General features: G+C 41.7%; 1 protein-coding gene across 8 annotated transcripts in view; it reads right to left on the bottom strand.

The window, feature by feature from the left end:
- The window catches only part of HTR2C (5-hydroxytryptamine receptor 2C), a 210,438-nt gene that overhangs the window by 25,681 nt on the left and 166,824 nt on the right, over positions 1–17,933 (bottom strand). For 6 of the 8 annotated variants that reach the window (XM_051792387.1, XM_051792359.1, XM_051792340.1 and 3 more), the window contains one exon: positions 8,872–9,514. In XM_051792387.1, the coding sequence (XP_051648347.1) occupies positions 8,872–9,256 (385 nt within the window). In that variant the 5' untranslated portion in view covers positions 9,257–9,514. Of the gene's footprint in view, positions 1–8,871; positions 9,515–11,525; positions 11,572–14,439; positions 14,603–17,933 lie in introns of all 8 variants that reach the window. The other 2 variants (XM_051792349.1, XM_051792369.1) reach the window with 2 other exon arrangements.

Raw genomic sequence — 17,933 nt, 5'->3', positions numbered from 1 at the left:
CAAAGTTATTCTAATGAGTCATTCTTGAAAATAAAAGATTTATTTTGGATGGGCAATTCTCTATTTCACTGGGCAGGCAAGACACGCTCATCCAATTTAATGCCTAAAATATGAAAAACAGCTCCCTGATTGGGTGCAGAACACAAGCTGTGGGTAAACTAGAAAAATACAAGGCCATATGTTCAACTAGTGTAAATAGGATTTACTCCATCCTCCAGAGTATTTTAACATTTCCCTTCACCTCTCAGGAGCAGGCAGGGCAAAGGTGGACTCTGCTGGGCTCTCCTGCCACATTTGTAGAGGCTGCATCCAAGGAAACATCCTCACTGAGATGCCAGGGGAGTAGTTTACATGGCTTGTGCTTACCTAGAACTGCTTCCATTGTGGTTTGGGGTGATACCACATCTCCAGCTGAGTTGTGGAGCTGCTAATGGTGCAAAAAACTTACCCCCACTTACCAAGAGCACACCAAAGCTTTGTTACAGAAACCTGCCCTGTAGTCTGCTCTCACTGCCAATTAGCTTCTGGCTTTATTTCAGACCACAGCCTTAAATAGTAGAGAGATGATGGGCCTGACCCAGTGATGGCTTCTTGAGTCCTGGTAGAGCTGTAAGAGCAGAAATTCTGACAACTGGATAAATCTGCAAATGGGAAGCAGGCCAGTTTATCAGCTTTTGAAGGAAAGTTTCAAAGCACAGTGGCTTCTCTTTGTAAGAAGAGAGGTTTTTTGTATGAAGGTGCATGGAGGCCTTGGTTTTTTTCACACTGCAGTGTTAGGATTTTCTATTTAAAACCTGCTTATTTCAAGAAAGTTCAGGTTTTTGATTCTGTAATAAGTTGCTCAGAGATTTGTCCTGGCTTTCTGTTGCTTCCCACTGAAACACAGAGATCCTGGGCTCAGCATCCCAGCAGAAGGCAGAGCTAAAAGGAAAGAGGCTCTGGAAGATGTAAGATATGACTGCAGCAGCTCAGTGTCTTACTAACACTTGGTGACAAACAACAGGACACAGCAAGTCTGAAAGCTCTTTTCACTCCTGCATTTCTGTGGGATCAGGAAGCTCCTCTTGTGATTTTTGTGATTTCATTTTCCTATTTGAATTGTGTTGTCCAGCACAGTATTTTTCTAAGGTGAGTTTGCTTCCTGTGTCTTAATATTTTTTTTAACCAAAACCACTGAAATGAACAAAAAAACCCCTCAACAGTATCAGCCAACCCAGAAGAGGGACATTCACTCCTTTTCCAGCACGAGAAGCAAAAGTACCTTAGAGAGAACCAGTCTCACCAAGCCAGTGCAAAGGCAAACACAAGAAGCTTTTCACCCCAAACTGCATAAAGCAAATAAATTCCCACTGAAACACACTTTAGGATCAGACCCTGCCCAGGCCAGGAGCACATTTCAGCACTGAGCTGGATGTTTCACACAGCACAACATTGGGTCACCTTCCCTGGACAAATGCCAGCTCATTTCTCTTACCTACATGTTCCATAAAGCTCTAACAGGAGACTGACTCGTGCTTTGTGTGATGGTGCTGAAACCTGATGAACAGCAGTGGCATGAAAGGAGCTGCATTGCAGTGGCAGAGCTTTCCTCAGGCTCAGAGGAGAGCAGCAAAATATCTCAGACCCTTCTGGATAATAAAGGATATGCCACAATCACACCAAGAGCTACAGTCATGACCAGGCAGGAAGAGAGAAAAGAGGCTGGAGGAGGCAGAGAATTGCTCTGGCAAAAGCCCTAACCTCTCTGAACTTACTGCCAATGCTCCCACTGATTTTAGCATAGTCGGGATCTCTCCCTGTGCATTTTGTAGGAAGCCATTCCCCAGGTCCCCCTGTGCTCACACTGTTACCTACCTGCAGCCTGCTCCACTGAGCAAAACAAAGGAGGCAGGAACACATTGAGAAAATAAAACCTAAGGTGTTCTGTAGCATTCCTGTTCTTAATTTTTCTACATTTAGAAAAAAAAAAAAAAAGGAAGTACTTCTCTTTTCTACTTGACGAGTCACCTTTAATCTCAGAAATATGGCCTCACGCTTCCATGCAGTATTTTCCAGGTTAGCACAACTGGTTTTGTTGAGGCCTTTATGCAAGAGGCTGTGTCTGTGAAAAAGCCTGCCAAAACCCCAGGGCAAAGAATGAGTCTCTGCAGTCCCCCTTGGTAAGCTGTGAAAATTGGGGCTACGGGCACATTTTCTTGAAAAAGGCCAGGATGAGCACTCAGCCTGGCACTGCTGCAATGTCTGAGGCTACTGGATGGTGCATGTGTGGCTCACACACAGCTGACCCCCGTAGTGCCTGGCTGGGGTGCTGGCACAGAGCCCTGCTCTGGGCTGCACACCGAGGGGCTTTGGGATCCCCTCGACCTCTCTGGAGGGGTGTTGTTTGAAAAAATCTAACACAAACTGATTCAAAGGGTGTGCAATCAATAAATGCTTTGACAGCCATGCAACCTTCTCCATGAGCAGCCCTCGTGATGGAAGCTCCCAGAAACAGAAGCTGTTGGAAGTGTTTTGTGCTGGGTTCATCTGTGCTGGACTGAGCAGCCTGAGCTCCATGGGCAGCAGCAGCATCCCTGGCAGATCACAGGCTAAAAGCTCCATTAACCCACAGTAGGCAAAGGAGCTGGTTGTCTAACTGCAAGGGGTTTAGAGAAGCAAAAAAAAAAAAAAAAGCATGTTTACAAATGTGAAATGTTTATTGTTCTCTCGTGTTTTCTCCTAAGGCTGGCAGATTGACAAGATCCTCTTGTCAATGGCAACAAACACAGTGAGGGCAATAAAGAATACCTCTGCCTACACCAAGGAGCCAGCCACAGGCAGAGTTGGATGATATATAGGTGGCACAGAGCAAAGAAATTAGAAGAGGCAGGTGGTAAAAAATTAAATAGTAACAGTTCTGCCTCTGTATCTGACAGCAAAAATTGCCCTTCAGAGTCCCATAAACTAATGCTCCACAGTGTGGATTATAGCTGAGCTCAAATGAGTCATAAGGACCTGGCACAAAACTGCCAGGCCTTACCCACAGCAGGTCAGCAAGGTGCCATTCAGACTCTCTCTGAAGGCTGGCCTTGATTTACTCTGCTGAAAATTATCTTTGCACAACAAACCCTTTGCTACGTCATCCAGAGCTCAGCAGTACAGGAAGCAAGATGAGAGATCTAAGGCAAGGGGTCCTCTGCTTTCCTCCTGGAAATAAGGAATGATTTGCTACGTGTGAATGAACCTGAGCAATGCTGAAGTAATGGGCAAGAAGTTATGGGGAGCAGCTCGTATGGGAGCTGTCAGATCCTGGGAGCTGTCAGATGGACACAGTGAGCCTCTTCTTTGGAGGAAGGTGCCACAGAAACCTGCTCCTGTTCCCCACAGGCTCCAGAGCTGCCCAGTTCATGGCACATTCCAGCAAACCACAGAGTGGATCTCACTGCTTCACGGCCCTGGAATGGCTTTTTGCTGTTTGAATGTGCTGGACAGAATTTGAGCTTCTCAGCAGTGTCACAGGGTTGGAAACTCATTGTCATTCAGCTTTAGAATAAGCATGAGAATTTTCTGATTTTTGCAAGAATAGACTTATATTAAAAAGGTATTTTCAAGACAGAAGTCCTAGCTTATGGCTTAAAATATAGTCTGATACGCCCCAGTGATTAGTGTTCTACTGGCTTAATTTTTAATTTTTGTGCAACAGATCATCATAAAGCTGGCAGAACAGGGACTTGGGATCCCACATGCTGTAAAAATACTTCACCAGCAATGAGAATAATCCTATTTCTCTTGACCAGAAAACATCAGTTTTCCACCAATGCAAGCCAAAGCTGTGTAGGATCCCAATGCTATTTCCAAATGTGATCAAGCAGAGCATCATCACAAGGTGCAATATTTTCAGGAGCTCTAGAAAATCCTGCAAGTTAACATTTAGCTGCATCAGGGTCCTGTATTCAATGAGATACAGAGAGTATCCAAGAAGATATTTAGTATTCCCCTCCTCCTCTCTAAGCACAATTTAAACCTTGGGTAGTAGAAGAGAAGCTGCTACATGGATTCAGGCCACACCATACAGAGCTTTCTTTCCCAACAGCAACTCAGATATACTACAGCTTAATCCCATTTGTCACATTAGGTAAACAGACAGTTGTTCACGTGGAGAAAATTCAGTAGCAGGACCCTCAGTATCTGAACTTAAGTCTTCTATGTATTTAATAACCTGGGAAGAGGGTGAATAATGATTTAGCAGGTTTTTAGATTTCACAGGTTAGCTGAGGTTACAAGAAAGATGTGGGGACTTCAAAAGAGAATAAATGTTGCTGGACGAGCACATAATGTAGCAGCATATGGTTTTTTCTGATGGAAAAAGATAAAAAAGTAATACATCCTGTTGGATATAAATTTCACTGCACACATCCCAGGCATGAAGTGTCGCTGGAGAGAAAAAAAAATCCCATCTCTGAGTTTATGATGTAGATAGTACAAGCAGGGTGAGAGTTTCCATTCACTTACACCCTAGCAGAATAATAAAATGTAGTGGTTGCTTAGCACAAGCAGAAACATCAGGCATTAAAAACTAACATGCATAAACAATAATTTCTGAAGGTAATGCAACGGCCGTCTGGAACTTGGTGCAGTCAAGATGCATCCAAGCCCATGCCTTGACATGAGCTTTAAAATCCCTGACCATTTCTAGACATCTGAATGTCATATCAAAGGCTAAACTGCCCTGCTTCCCCCCTCTGCAGGGAAATCAACATCCAAGTCTGCCCAAGTGCTCAGCACATCTCTGTCACCACATGATAATGAAGGTAATTATCAATAATAACAATAATGTGGATGTAAAGCTTCTCTGGCAGCTGGGGCTGCATCCAACACCAGCCTCCCTGGAAGCTGGGTCAGCGTTACAGCACTGCCTGAAACCAAAGGAAGGGAGAAGCCACTTGGAGTCACAGATGGGTCTATTGGTCGCTTGTTGGCTACACTCTGGCAGCTATGAACCTTTTGCATTACAACCAAGAAGGTTTAATATCTTCTGTAATGTCCACTCAGAGCAGCTGATGAGATTCTCTTGTGTTCCTTCACCGGTCCTGGCAGATAAAGAGCAGCCCTCTCTTTCCTGCCCATAATCACTAAACATGATGTAAACCCACCACTGCTTGTCCCCAAAGTGCTCAGGCTTGAGCAGAGAAACTCCATCTGTTGTCAGAAGCTCCATTATGTGTAAGATACCTGATGCCCTATCACACCAGTATTTTTAATTAATCAGATGTTTCTCCACTGAGATTAAACTCTATGTACATTTCCCATTTACTCTACCCAGTACATGTTTATTAATTAGCATACTAATTTGCCTAGTTCTTTAGGAACTATGTGCCAGAAAAAATGTTGTTCTAAGTTGTCAAATGCAACTCATCGATTAGTGTAAGATACTTAAGAAAGGCTAATTGATAAATATATCAGAGCCCTTATTAACAGGTGAAAAATCCAGCATGCTGCATTCTGCCATCCCTTTATAATAAGATTCTTGAACTAACTTACAACTTGGCTTTTCCTTCTTTTAATTAAGAAAACCACAAGTATTTGTGGAGGGTGTCGGTTCAATTTTCTCGTTATGCTTGAAGTGAAATCTACTTCATTTACCTTATTAGCTGAAAAGTAAGAAAATGAGCCTACTCTGTAAACTAGAATTTATCATTGGGGCTGAGAGACCTGATGTGGAACCTTAAAAGTAACTTCATCAGTCTTCTTTTCATTATGTGTATTTTTAAGGTTCCTTTCTGATTACATAAATTAGAAGTGACTTCTACAAATCTACAAGAGATGTGCTGCATACCTTTCTCAGTACAGCACATGGCAGCCTTTGAAACAGCCCAGTGCCAAATTAAGTAGAATGCACAGGGCAAAATATACAGAGTAAAAACGACTGAACATCCACAGTTATATTTCCAAGAAGTAACACACTCCCTGCTCAGTTCATGGCCACGAACCCCAGGTACTCTCACAAAAATTCTGCTGATGTGCGAATATTTTCCCCCTTAATCACTGACAGTGGTTTTTCTATTACCAAGTAAAACAGAACATAAAACCTACAATTGTATATGTGTGAATTTCCTGGTCTCTAGCCCTTAGAAAGCAAGATAAAGTCCACAGTCCTCCTGGCTACTGTGGCCTCCAGAGTGTTTGCAGGCTGCTCTAAGGAGAACCGCTTTTTTAAAAAAACTAAGGAAATGAAGCCAAGGAATATCACGTTATACAAGAGGTCAGATATTGTTCTCAAAACCAGTGTGTGCAGCAGTGCAGAGATGCCACTTGGTGCCACCAGATCAAACAGACTCAGGAATAAGTGATGGCTCTCCAAAGGCTGTCAGTTGTAATAACAGCACGTTGTGACTCTGCCAAAAGCCTTTCCAGCTGCTGACTCATGTTGCCAAAAGAACTGGCACCACCAAGCTGAATGTGATATATAAGATACCTGCCTCCCACCCCTGCCAAAGCTAAAAACAGCCTTGGGACTCTGAAAAGCTGGATACCTCCATGTGCAGCTGAGGAAGACACGGCTGTGTTTGGTCCAAGCCATGAGTAGCGATGAGTGATGGGTTTAACCTGCTTTTCTTCTGTGCTCTTGCTCACATGTTTTCTTTACATGAACCATCACATGCTGAGGTTGTTGGTGTGGCCTGTTAGTCTTGTATCCTTAATGATTTTTCTAGATGCTCAGAAAAGGGCATCCACATGTAATGGTGGATTTCAAGAGGAGCAATACCCTTGACACAACCTCAGTCTTTTTCCTTTGGTCCTTTCTCAGACATATCCAGTCAGGACATAAACTTGTGGGTATCAAACCAAGTGGTTTTTTTTCAGGATGAATAAGGAAATAATCACTTGGGAGAGGGTACAGACTTTGTCTACTCTTTCTGGCAGCCTTCTTCCCTTACTGCTGGAGTGGCACAGTCCTGGCTGCTCACATCCACGATTTGTAGCTTAAATAATATAAAAAAGTGATTGCACAGGGGTCCTACTCAAATCAAACCACGAGCTCCTCAGAGGCTCAGTCTTCCCCTAATGGAGCTTCTCCTCCTCCCCTGACAAAGCCTGAAGGCATCATTCCTGCTTTGGTCCAGCCCGAGGGAGCAGTGCCAGCACCCAGCACTGCTCCAGCAGCCTCCTCATTTCTCAAAGTATTTCCACAAATTTTCCGTGTCTGTTCTGAAATTACAACTTTTGCCAAAAAATCTATTTATTATTGTTTGTCTGTGGAGCAGTGTTTGGGCTATCAACAGCTAATACTGGTGCTCTGGCAGAAAAGAGGGATAATTACAATTCCTCTTCAAATAAATGATATTTCCTTCCTGCTAAAGATGCAGGATGCTTTACACCTTTAAACGACCTCAAGTAATCATTTTCTAGGGCAGAACAGAAAATCCATTTCTATTAGTTTCCAAAGACCTTGAAAGTATGTATGTAAGAAGACCACTTCCATAAATTCACCTTTTTAGAGTCACTGGGTAACACAGAATTTATGCAAGTGCAGGTCAGTCACATAATTCAGTATTTATATGCTGCCTTTCAAGCTCCAGGGAACTGGAGTAAAATGCTAAAAATAAAATACATATGTTGTAATACACACAAGATTTAGAGATGGAACTATTCTGACAGTTCAAAATAAAAGGTTTTGTGGATAAGATCTCTATGGCTAGATCTGCACCTAAATCATGTATTGATTTAACTCACTGTAGACAAGTTATATAAGTTTTGGAATGATATATGGTTGATCAATGTGTTTTAGAAATTAATCTCTGTCAGACTTCATCATTTAGGCAAGTAAAGAAGTCAGATAAATATCACTACATTTTACTTTATAGGACAGTAAGCCAATTTCTAATCAAATTTGTAAGTAAACAACATTATTTGTTTCCAAGAAATATCAATATTAAAATACTTTTCAAAGAAAACTTGAAAACAGACTTTAAAAAATGAATAATTGTTATCTATTAAACACACACAGACTATCGATACATGAGTACACAAACATGATGATCAGAGACACAGAGGAGAACGAAATACCCCTTTGTAACCTCCAGGGAAGGAGAGACCCAGCACCACACACAAAAAAAATAAAAAATGGATTTGGAGTCTCAGCCAGATGAAAGTTTCATGGGTTTGATATTTTAATTCCTCACTGGAGTGCAGGAGCAATGCCCCACTTACTGCAAACCCACCAACCCTAATAAGGTAGGGGAGAAACAAATGCTTAGACCTAGACAAGCAGGCCTCTCAGGGTTTTAAAACAGAGAACATATTCTCAGGGTAGAGATAGGGAAATAGAGGCATGGAAAGGCAAAATAACCTTCTGCAAGGCACAAGGCAAGCTGAGGTACAAAGGCCAAGAGTAAAGGTTTTTATTCAAATGCCAAATCTGCTAGCGCAAACCTCCTTTCTTAACTGTATTATTGCTCAAGTCCCATTGATCATAGTGGGAGCCCAAGGACTGTTTCTGACCCGGCTTAGTGCTGGGTCAGTCATGAACAAGTTCCTCAGCTTTTCTTGTGTCCTAGCATGATTTTGGGGCAGTCCAACCAAAAGGTAAAAAGGTGACTCCCTGTCGCAGATTCTCTGGGTGGCCTCAGCAATAAAAAACCCCACAGTGCAACACCAATTCATGGGTCACTCCTGGCAGCACGAAAACAAGCTCTGCTCACAGCAGAGAATGAACCTCATTCTCCTCAGCACAGACCCATGACCAAGTACACACTGATACACCCTAAGCCACAAGCAGAGGAAAAAAAAAAATCACAAAAAGGCAAAACACAAAAGGGCACAACAGGTTGCTGCAGCCTCAGGGGACTCCCTGGAAATCCAAACAGTCAAACAAGGAGGGAAGCCACTTACCGTACAGGACTGCAATGAGCGACACGGGCATGACCAGGATACCCACCAGCATGTCTGCCACTGCCAAGGACATCAGGAAGAAGTTTGTGGCATTCTGCAACTTCTTCTCCAAGGACACAGCCATAATTACCAATATGTTCCCCCCAATGGTCAGCAGGATGACAACCAAGATCAGGAGGGCTGGCCAATTCTTCTCCCTCACGGACATCCGAGAGACTTCGCCCTTCTCAGAGGTGTTGAGAGGATCAGATGTGGGCAAACTCTGATTCAGAGTCAAATTACTGCTTAAGGACCAAGCCATCAGACCACCATGCAAACTAAAATCCAGTGTGACAGACACTGTCGTTAAGCTGAGCAATATTCCAGTGCTACTTAAAGTGCTCATTGTCTGGGACTGGTTTTTGTGTCTCTTAACCGTGCTTCAGAGACGAGCCCTTTTCCAAACTGCAGGTCCGAGGCAGATGCCGAACATCACAAAACCTGAGCCAGAAAATCATTTGATCTCCCATAGTGAAATAAACCTTACATAAGTTAGCGTGGAGCTCTTCTAGTTTCCTTGGGTGTGGTAGATGACAACCATTGAGCAGCAACCTCGAGGGAAAGCAGGCTTTGCAATCTCCAGCTTGTTTCCAAGTTCACCATTCTGAAAAGTCAATAAAAAGGATATTCTTCACTGAAATCACAGCATACACAACACCTTCTTTATCCCCCATGCAACTGACATTCTTATTCTTCCCCTTCCTGCTGACTAGGATGTTCTCCAGACTGCAAGTAATTTATCTGAAGGGTACAGACTACGTCTACAACTGGGGGGGGCAGAGAGGGAGAGAATCACATCAGTGTGCTCTGGCTGGTTAAAAGCTGATTATCACTAATTAAGTGTTTTGTGAAACCTGCAAAAGCGAGTCTGAAGAGCAAAATATGTTTCAATTGATAGCCACTTCACAGATACTCTGCTGCTGTGTAAAATAGTGATTGCATGAAATTCCAACCAATCCAGATAGCGTGGCCAAGCACAGAGTATTCCATTTCCTAAAATGGGAGGGTTTGTATATATTTTGCATATTCTGAGGTAAAATGAAGGTGTTGTAAAAACCCTCAAATGTTAATGATTAACTCTCCTACAATAATAAATACTATGGTTTGGTTTCTATCAGGGTGTGAATGGTGGACAGGAAGCAACATGTATTAGGCAACATTATGTGGTGCTTTGCTGTAAATCTCCTGAAACAAACAGACAACAAAGAGTTAAGAGAAAAGAAAGGACAGACTTTCATAAAAGCTGAGCAGTAATTTCAGTAAGCCTAGTCCCACCAGCCTGCTGCCCAGCACGTGCAGTGCCAACACCCTCAGTACACACAGCCTGGAGGACAGACTTCCTCAGGGGATCTCACATGATTTGTGACAGTGAGAGCAAGTCTGATTACAACCCCTGACTGCCCACATAACACAGGCCAGAGAACATCCTGCCTCTGAAGCCCCTTAGCCTCCTGGACAGAGCTAATTGGGCAAGTTAAATGTACCCTTGACTTCAGGCACGTGCCTAAACCCACTGAAGCTAAGGGGACGTTTTCCTAATCCTGGCTAAACCACATCCTCAGAAACTCAATCTTTTTGACTTCCAATCCTGTACAACTGATGAAAAACAGCAGCTTTGCTTTGCATTTCCACCGCATTGAAGTCAAGACCCTAAAAACCATATGCAGCACAGGGCTAAAATCACAGAAGGGAAGCACAGTGTAGTAGAAAAATGTATGGAAGCCAACTAGTAAGTAGAATAAAACCAATAGCATGCAACTTATTTTAAGCATGTCCTCAACTTTATGTTTAATCCACAGGAAAAGAGTTTCTATCACTGTTAAATAAATTACTAAATAAAAGCCTGATTTTAGCTGTTGAATGCAATGTGGCACACATGTGACACAGCAATTTGCTATCCAGGATCAAAAGCTGAAAGTAATTCACGGGATTACATTAGGTTTTATGTAATGTAAGAAGTGCTCAGAGTCCTATAATAAAATGTTTAACATTCATGAAGGTTTTGGAAACTTGCTAATGGGCTTTGTGCACAAAAACATTTCTTAAATGAGCAGTGCATACAATGAACCCAGATTTGCTTCTGCATTATGGTTAATTAGTCCCAGAGGGTCTTTAAACCTCATATTTAGGAAGAAGTTTTGCACTATGGGCACAAAAAGTAATTTTGCAGCTGCACATTGCAGATGAATTAGCAAGTGGTCAGTGGACCATTTATTTTTTCCAACTTAGCTGGTCTCAGTAAAAAAAAAAAAAAGTCTCTAGAAAGTTTCTAAATACTTTAGAGTATTTTTCCCAGAAGACAGCTTTTACTTTAAAGCTGTGATGACAATTTTTCCAAATCACCTTTCCACAGTGAAGGAGACACCAGGCAGCTTTCTGGCACTTGAGCTTTGCTGTGCAGGACACCTCCATTAGAGCCAGAGGGAATTTCTGGGTCTCCAGAAACTCTCTTTGGCTCTGTGACTCTTGAGCACTCTTTGTCAGGACAAGCAGAAATGTCATGCCCAAACATGAGGGCACAGTCAGACAGCAGGATGCCCAGTCTTGGTCTTACTTCATTCCCAGGTCTGAGCTCCTGGAGGTTTTAGAGAAGGTGATGCTACCTCAGCTCTTACCAGAGATGTGGATGAGCTTGATGCTCCTGGCACAGGCCAGCTGGGGCTGCCAAAGGAACAAAGGCAGGGCATGCCTTAACTCTAAATCATAAAAACAAACAAATAAACAACCTCCCCCCACAAAACCACACCACAAAAAAACCCAAACAAACAAACAAACAACAACAAAAAAAAACAAAACAAAAAAACCAAAAAAATCCAACTGCAAGATAAGGTTTCCGAATTAAAAGTGCCTATTTTTAAAAGTGTCTATTTTTACAACTGCTCAGGACTGAATTCTGAAATGGTCATTCTCTCTTGCATTTTGCATATTCATTTTGAAAAATCCTATGTGGGAATTTGACTACAGCAATGCTCAAGACTGGGCTCCACCCTCAGAATTAACTGTCCTACTGCTTTGCTAATACTTTTGTTATTATTTTACACAGATCCTGGCTTGAAGTCATCAGTTTTCTTTTTCACTGCATCTCCCAGTCTCCACAAGGGAAAACTTTATGACTTATTCCTTCAGCTACAGTCTTCTAAGCACATCACTGTACCAGAAAAATAATTCACATTTTATTCATGAATTCTGCATTTATTTGAGAACTATCTCCATAATTTTAAATTAAAACATGTGCCCATCACAGATTTTTTTCCAATAGCTAACTTCAAAGCACACATACTGAATTTTGTGGTCAGTCATCAATTCCAGTTCAATCTACTACTGACAGTCCTTAAAATTATAATTTAAACATTCAGCAAAACCAAGTTCTTTTCTATTCCACTCTTGCTTTTTGATAGAGCAGCGTAATGAATTCTTTCAGCACATTCTTCTTCAGTCTTTAAGTCCAGTTTAAAATAAACTGAAGGCAGAAAAACATTTTTGTTTATCAATAAACACATGAATTATTTAAATCAGAGTTTGGTATGCTGAAGTTTTCAGGTATTCCAGGGGGTTAAGGCAAAGGGAAACAAAAGCTGCAATGGTTCATCAGTCTGTACTGGTGGGACCCTGAGGGAAGGGGTCACATGCCTTTGTGAGTGTTTACCACCATTACACTTGCTAAACAGAAAAAAACCAAACCTTTCTTGGAATAAACACAATTATTTTTTCCTCTGAATTAAATGCATTCATCTTTAGTTGTTTTACCCTTCAAAACTCAGGACATTTTTTCCTGGAGAAAATCCGCTGCCTGCTGAGAACTCAAGAGGTTCCCCAGCCCCCAGCCAGGATCCTGCCTCTCCTGGACAGGCTGCAGAGCTCCTGGAAACCATTTAATAAATCTCTGGGACTCACACCCTGTATGTTAACAATGTGCATTTGAAACTGGGTAAGAAAGCAAGGATTTTCAGGTTAGACCAAAAAAAAGATCCTGAGTCTCAGATGGACGGAGAATGATACATTAATTCATGGTAAGTCTTGCTGTAAAAAAAACCCCCAACCGCCAAAGTACTTAATGATCAAAAGGGATGACTTTCAGCAATTCCTTCCCCACAAGAAAAACAAGCAACATCCAATGGCATCAAAGCTACAAAGGTCATATCCAAGAGCTGTTTTTTCCCTCCCAAACTATTGGCAATATCCAGTTCTCCAAGTCGCACTCACACCTCATCAATAAGCAGACGAAAGCCAACAAGTTGCTAGAGATCAAACAGTTTTAAAGGAAAAGTTTTTCCTTCAGCCTTAGCTTTGATGGTAGACCTCCATCAGGGAAAAAATAAATCTGAAGGTGACTAAACTGAACTGCAAGTACTGCAATTTTTGCCAGGAAAACAGTTGCAGATAGTTCGCAACTATCCGAGCCAGGCAGTCAGCTGACATAAATTTTTATAGCTCCATGAAGGTCTTTTCAAAATGGCAAATAATTTTAAATTATATAATAGGATACAGGGTTTAGGCTTGAGAAGGCAGATTTAAGGCTTCATTCTTCACTCAAAACTCTACTTTTCTTGCTATTTGCATCTTTACTAATTTATTTGTGGAATCCATTGCCAAATTCATTTCCATTTTTCTTTGGAACAGAAGGTTGCTTTAAAATACATCTTTTCATGGCAAACTTGCAAGGAGCCTTCTCATTTTAGTGATTGAATAAAATCATATTTTTCTATTTACAGAATTCTGTATTTTAGGCAGGGTTTTTTTAGCAGCACTAAGAAACATCCCTATTTCTGTGCAGTTCTATTTTTAAACAGTGTGTGAGAATGGAGCAAGTCCAAAGGAGATGACCAAGGTGATTTGGACTAAAGCACATTAAATACTGGGTTTGGTTCAGCCCAGAGAAAAACAGTTGAACAGGGATGTGTTTGCTGCATACAGCTCCCTGCCAGTGCTTACAGAGGAGACAGGGAGACTCTTCCAGAAGCTGCACAGCAAAACAAGAAGCAATTGTCATAGTGATAGATCTAAGGAAATCATGTATAAAACAAGAAGAAAACAGATAAAAGGAGTCACAGTGGGAAGGGTCAGACAAGGGAAGTGGGTCACGGAGAGACTGCAGGATCTCCATCCTTGGAGATGCTCAAAACACAGCTGGGGATTGCTCCCAGACACCCCATCTAACTTTGAAGTTAGTTCTGCCTCGAGCATGGGGTTGGACTAGAGACCTTCAAGAGGTCCCTTCCAGCTTAAATCATTCTACAACTGGATCAGAAATGTGCTAATGAGCAAAGCTGTCCAGCCTGGGGGTGCTTTCCAGCTCCTATCCCTGGATACACCCCCTGTGTTTGCCCCTATTGCTCATGTGCAGGATAAGACCAGCACATCCTCTCCCCTTTGGTTTCCCCGAGGCCAGAAATAAATCTGCATGCCCAGATGGGAAAACACACCTGTGAGGACCCCAGCCTGCCTGATGTGGGAGCAGGGCCTTACAGCTGCACCAACACACACTCCTGTCACACCAGAGAGATGCACACACCAGTGACAAGTCCTCACCTTTGACCACCTCCTGAGGCCACCTAGAGTTCAAGAATATTCTGAGAAGTGGCAATTTTGGAAAGCCCCAATTCATTTTAGTCACTTGATGGCATCAGGAAATCTTCCTGTCTTTCGAAAGCAGTGTTTACTCTGTCAAAACAGAGGCACAACTTCCCAGCCACTGCAGGGGGAAAAGAAAAATCAAAACTTAATGGTTATTCTGCAGATACCAGCTTCTAAGTTTACTGCAGTCCAGAGAAGTGGTTATGCCCAATCTAAATATTTTCCTGAGCTACCCCTTGAACCTGGGAACATGCTATTAGCACTTTGTTTAGGGACTTTCCTTCCAAGGAAGAATTTGATACTTGGTTTTCAGTTTTCCAAGAACTTCTGGAAGTTTGCCCAACAGGTATTGGGGATAAATCAGCGTAAAAAACACTTAATAAAACGTTAGGGAAACCTCCCCAAATGCAATTTTCCACCTATTTTTTATTTCCTACACAGAAAATAACTATTTAATTACTCGCAAACTAAAAAAGAATATTTCAATTTTTTTTCACAGCAAGAAGAAAATGGATTTCTGCAGACACAAGCTCAAGTATTGATATTTTGTAGAGTCATAATCATGAATCACTACCATTCTGTCCAAAAACCAAATAGCATCAATTTCCCTCTCTGTATTTTCCCTCATCCCGAGTCAGAAAGGCATTAATTTTTTTTCCAGACATTTCAAGGCAATACAAGCACACAGAGAGATCTTAATCTACCTTCTGGCAGTAAGACTAGCATCCTTTTTATTTCCCCTTTGTGGAAGAGTACCTGAGAACCTCACAAGAAGATGTAAATACTCTGCCACTCCCTCCAATGATAAACTTGCTCTCTTGGCTCAGAAATCCCCAACAGAATAAATCTGAATCTCATCACATACTGTCCTAACTTCTGGGAATGATTACACCCTAGGTGTTCATATCTTCTATGGGTAGATATAATTCCAAACTGCCTCTCTGATTTGTTGTTTAGTTTGTTTTTTTTTTTTTAATTAATACACATGTACCCAGTGGTTGAAATACACCTACTCAAAAAGACCAGCTGAGCATCCCTCAGTCTCCTTGGCAGGTGTATTTTTGTGTTATTATTTGTATTATTATTATTGTGTTTGCAATATTTACCTGTCACTGCACGCCGAGTTAATAGTGAATTAACATTTGGATTTTGCTTCATCCTTATTGATAAATAACCGAAAGCATTCAACTACAGCATTAAAAAGACACCTCACTGTGGGCATCAGCTAAGGATGGAATGGTGTCTGGGGTGAAGCAGCACCTCATTTCTATACCAGTGATTGTCCTCACTCCCCCTTCACGGTGCATAACAAGCCTTGCTATGAATCTGGTTTGTTAAGGAGATAAGGATGCACCCAAAGACCCCCTGATGAAGGTCAGACAGCCTTCACTGCCACTTCAGCTGGTGGAAGAGGACCAAAGTGTTTATTCTGCCTCTTGTGTCAACTATAAATTCTGACTGAAAGTAACCACGACCATCATTAAGTCCTATTTGCATATTCACTTTCACACCCGTAGGAATGCAAATGATGAGAAGAAAGGACGTGCATTACAAGTACAATCAGTCACCAAAACCCACCTATCACATGTGATAGTTCCACCCTTTTGGGAAGGGACAAAAATTATTGCATAAAAGAAGGGGAATTTTGAGACAAATAAAGAGAAGAGAAGGAAAATAAAGAAGGAAAATAAAACACCTCTGCTTGCTCAGGATCAGTCAAGTGACTGTATCTCCTCTCCTGAAGGGACACCTTCATATGAGCATTCATATAAACTCCAACTGCATTGGAGCAGACCTGGCAATGTTCATTTATTTATGTAATAAATGTGTTACTATACTTTCTGTCACAACACATATTAACTCTCTGTAGTTAGTGCATTTCTCACAGCAATCCTGATGCTGCTTTCCTGTTGCTTCAGTAAACCACACTATCCATGAATCTGGATGGTGCAAAGTCCTCACTGAATGTGATCATTCCCACTGTCCTGGATTGGTAACTGCACTATTTGTGCAGCTGTGCCATCAAAGTTCTTACTGAGCTTGAACAGACTTGCAGCCTGAATTGGCTACAACCAGAAATTAGGCCTTGCCTCTAATTTCTGAGGACCAGCTGGAACACCAGGGGAATTTACCTCCTGCCAAACTTTTATACCCTTAATGCAACAGTTTTCACTGTGTATTTACTCCCTGTGTATTTACCCCCTGGCACTTGGAGATTTGAAAGGCTGTACAATCTCCCAAGGTAGGTTTTATGGCTGTAAGGACCTGCCTTCTTTCTGCCACCACTGCAGTGACATTCCCTCAGTCCCTTTTTAATTCAGCTGTACAATGTGGTAAACATCAAATGTAACATCAGAGCAAAAATCTTGTATGGTACCTTCAGCTTTTGAGGGTTGTTGTAGTAAACTATTATTAAACTTACTCATTAGAAACCCAATTTTTCTCTTCTCTCAAATGTTTTGCATGACAGCTCTTTGTTTACATCATTAAGGTCTGGAAGTGGGCACTTGCAATGTTTGCATACAAAATAAAACAAAATAAAACAAAACAACAAAAACACTAGCCTGGCTTTCTACAGCTAACTTTTTTGCAAGTTTTAAAGCTAGACCTATTTAAAAACCAGAAGATTTTCAGCGGGTTTTGCACCACAGTGCTCTATCCCAGGTGTGGTTGAATTTCTTCATAATTTTAACTTACCATATATATGGCATTTGTTACCAGTACGTGTGCAACCACAGGAAAACACACCTAAATACACACATACATCTAAATAAAAAATAATCATGAAGTTATTTATTTTCAATTTATGTTTTAGGGGAAATCTAACATACAGTAATAATGGGTTTGATTTACAATAGTAATATAGAGCAGCAGTCAGTCTGGAAAGGAAGAACACGGATCATGAGTCACAGCATAATGTACACACACCATTACACAAAACACATGTGCCCATGTTTTGGGGGAACAGTGGTGACTCATCTATTACTAAATAAGTCAAATTCCTTGATCAAGCAAGAAATCATGTGATGTTTAGCATTTTGCTCATTCCAGCTCTGCGTGCCGTCTGAAGTCACGCCATCGGATCACTCATTTTCTAACAAATAAACTGAGATTTATTATGCAGTAACATGGAACACACCCTGCACCACATGCCACACATGATCCAGGGAGATCATCCCCCTTTGCTTTGCGTGTGGACCCTGAGCTCAGGCAGTTTTTCACCCATTGTGGTCCATCACCAGGACGTGGCTGCTCACCAAGGACCTCACGTGGCTGAAATAGCTTCTCCCTTAAATCAGTTTTTCCAGTAAGCACCTCAACCTTCAGAATTCTCTAATTCAAAGCTCAAAGAATTTAAGAGAGGCCTCCTCCCTACTGTGGTGGTGAGCTATTAATATTCCTAAGTGCCCCTGCTGTTGTCATTGATGACTGTCTTAAAAAAAAAAAAA

The sequence above is a fragment of the Manacus candei genome, unplaced genomic scaffold (assembly GCF_025592945.1).
Source record: "Manacus candei isolate 608988 ecotype Guabito, Panama unplaced genomic scaffold, ASM2559294v1 h1tg000003l, whole genome shotgun sequence".
Lineage (NCBI taxonomy): Eukaryota > Metazoa > Chordata > Aves > Passeriformes > Pipridae > Manacus > Manacus candei.
This window is presented reverse-complemented; position numbering and strand designations above follow the sequence as displayed.